The sequence below is a fragment of the Malurus melanocephalus genome, unplaced genomic scaffold, assembly GCF_030028575.1.
Source record: "Malurus melanocephalus ecotype Western Australia unplaced genomic scaffold, MMel_1.1 scaffold_241, whole genome shotgun sequence".
Classification (NCBI taxonomy): Eukaryota; Metazoa; Chordata; class Aves; order Passeriformes; family Maluridae; genus Malurus; species Malurus melanocephalus.
The window spans coordinates 407751-409783 of record NW_026623473.1 but is presented as its reverse complement, the minus strand read 5'-3'; the positions used below and the strand labels follow the sequence as shown (position 1 = coordinate 409783).

Below are 2033 nucleotides of genomic sequence, written 5' to 3'. Positions count from 1 at the left end.
CAAAAACCAAAAGGCAAACTCCCCAACAAAAATTACATGACTCTACAGTTTGGTTAAAAGCTAACTCCTCCCATAAACGATGTTATAGTGAAACTGTAAAGAGACTTTAATGAGTGGCCTAGCACTCAGTATGCAAAAACCTGACCTGAAATCGAGGGCAGCCTAAGGAGAGAAGTGTAGCCAGTTCTAGTAGCATTGAATCCTAAAAAAGGCAAGTACGTACTATACATATTTGTACATTTCTCTATTTAAATACAAAAGCTGGTGAAGATAAACTGTTTATATGAATCTGAATTAAAACCATTCCTTCCTCCACGTCTCTCTTATCCAGAGGACACCTTGAAGAGAGTACCATCACCTGCACGCACAGGCACACCTGTGCCTGGAATCACTTCGACGCTAGTTATTATCTCTGGGCATTTCTTTTAGTTGGCATCACAAACATGGGGTTTAACTTCCATCTCCCGCGGGCTCCTGGCCCCGGTTGTCAGCCGGGCCCCCTTGGCCCATCGCTGAGGGCAGCYCAGCGCAGGACAGCGGTCCTTGCCGGTCCTCGCTCGGAGCCTGTGGTTTCAAGGCCCGCGACAGCGCACGGCACCGGCCTGGGCAGCGACAGCGCGCTGGGGACCGCGATGCCGGCGCTGCGCCCCTCTGCTCCCGCTGCCCTGGAGACGCCGCCGCCGCCTGCCATCACCTCCCGGGCACGGCAGCGGCAGCGGCTGCCCGGCGCCTCCCGCCCCGCTCGGGGCTGGGGAGGGAGAGGGACCGGCGGAGCGCGGGGGAGCCCAGGCGAGGGGCGCCCGGGACTCCGGAGAGGGAGGCAGCGCGACAGGGCACCCCCGGCCGCGCGCGATGGCGAAAGAAGCGAACGTCTCTACCTCCTTCTTTTTCTGTCCGTCCCCGAGCTGTCCGCAGAGGAAAAGCAGCAGCAGCAGCAGCAGGGGGAGGCAGCCCCCGGCCGGCAGCAGCCGCCGCACTGCCCCGGCAGCCAGCGCCATGTTCCGCCCCCGCCGGCGGCACCTGCCGCACCGCCACGCTGAGCCGGCCCGCGCCCGGCCAATGGCAGCGCCCCGCGGCGCGGTGCCTCCTGGGAAATGTAGTTCAGGCGGGGGTGCCATCGGGGCGGCGCTCGGCTCTGAGCGTATCCCTTGGGCAGCGCTGGCGCTCAGCCCGGCCCCGGGGATTCTGGCCACCGGGAATGGCAACTTCCCTGCTGCCCCAAGCTCTTGGCTTCCTCAAGCACACAGTTGCAATCCTGAATCAGGATTATTAAACAAAACAAGACAAAACATCAAAAGAAACCCCCAAAATCCAACCCAAAACATAAAGACTCCTTCCCTACTCGTTTATGTACATACACTTTTCAGATTTCACTATGCACATCACAAAGCCATCTCTGCAGAAAATGATATTAATGCAAGATGCTGATACAAYTAATTCGAATTTAAGTCCCAGAGCATTAACTGTGCAGCTTTAAATTGATATGCAGATTTATGATACAGTTCTCAAATCATTGATCGTATATTTCTTGAAAGTGCTCACTGCAGTGCACAGGATAGGTAAYGTTAAATTAATGAGCACATACTTTTCTCTTCCCTAGAATTCCAAGTATGCTCCTTATGCTGCATTAGTTGCTTACACACATCTTTGCTGAAGGCTCAGAAGCTGSAACTATTCATTTCTTTGGAAATATTGCTATATCACTAGAAATTTCTAGKCACTGTATGAAAAACCACCATAATGAAATAGAAAGCTGAGGCACCGAGAAAATATTTAAAAGTATCTGCTTATTTTGTGCACAGAATTTTTAGGTGGTATTATGATAATATCAAGCTAATCTGATGACACTGCTGACATCTAAGCACTGAGCAGTTAAAATATTAAATARGGTATTGTGTTCAGTTCTATTTGCAACATGCCCTTCAGAAGTTACATCCATCCCCAGGAGTAGCAGAACAAATTCAAATAATCTACGAGTCTCTTAAAAAAGTTCAAAAGAGTTCAGACCATTTGTTGTCCAGGTCCATTAGATT

The 2033-nt window shown here is 51.5% G+C and overlaps 1 protein-coding gene across 1 annotated transcript in view; it reads right to left on the bottom strand.

The window, feature by feature from the left end:
• Positions 1-1032, bottom strand: part of TUSC3 (tumor suppressor candidate 3) — a 108991-nt gene extending 107959 nt beyond the window's left edge. Inside the window, exon 1 of the mRNA XM_057375176.1 lies at positions 879-1032. Within this exon, the coding sequence (XP_057231159.1) occupies positions 879-998 (120 nt within the window). The 5' untranslated portion in view covers positions 999-1032. The remainder of the gene's footprint in view (positions 1-878) is intronic.
• Positions 1033-2033: the final 1001 nt, after the last annotated feature.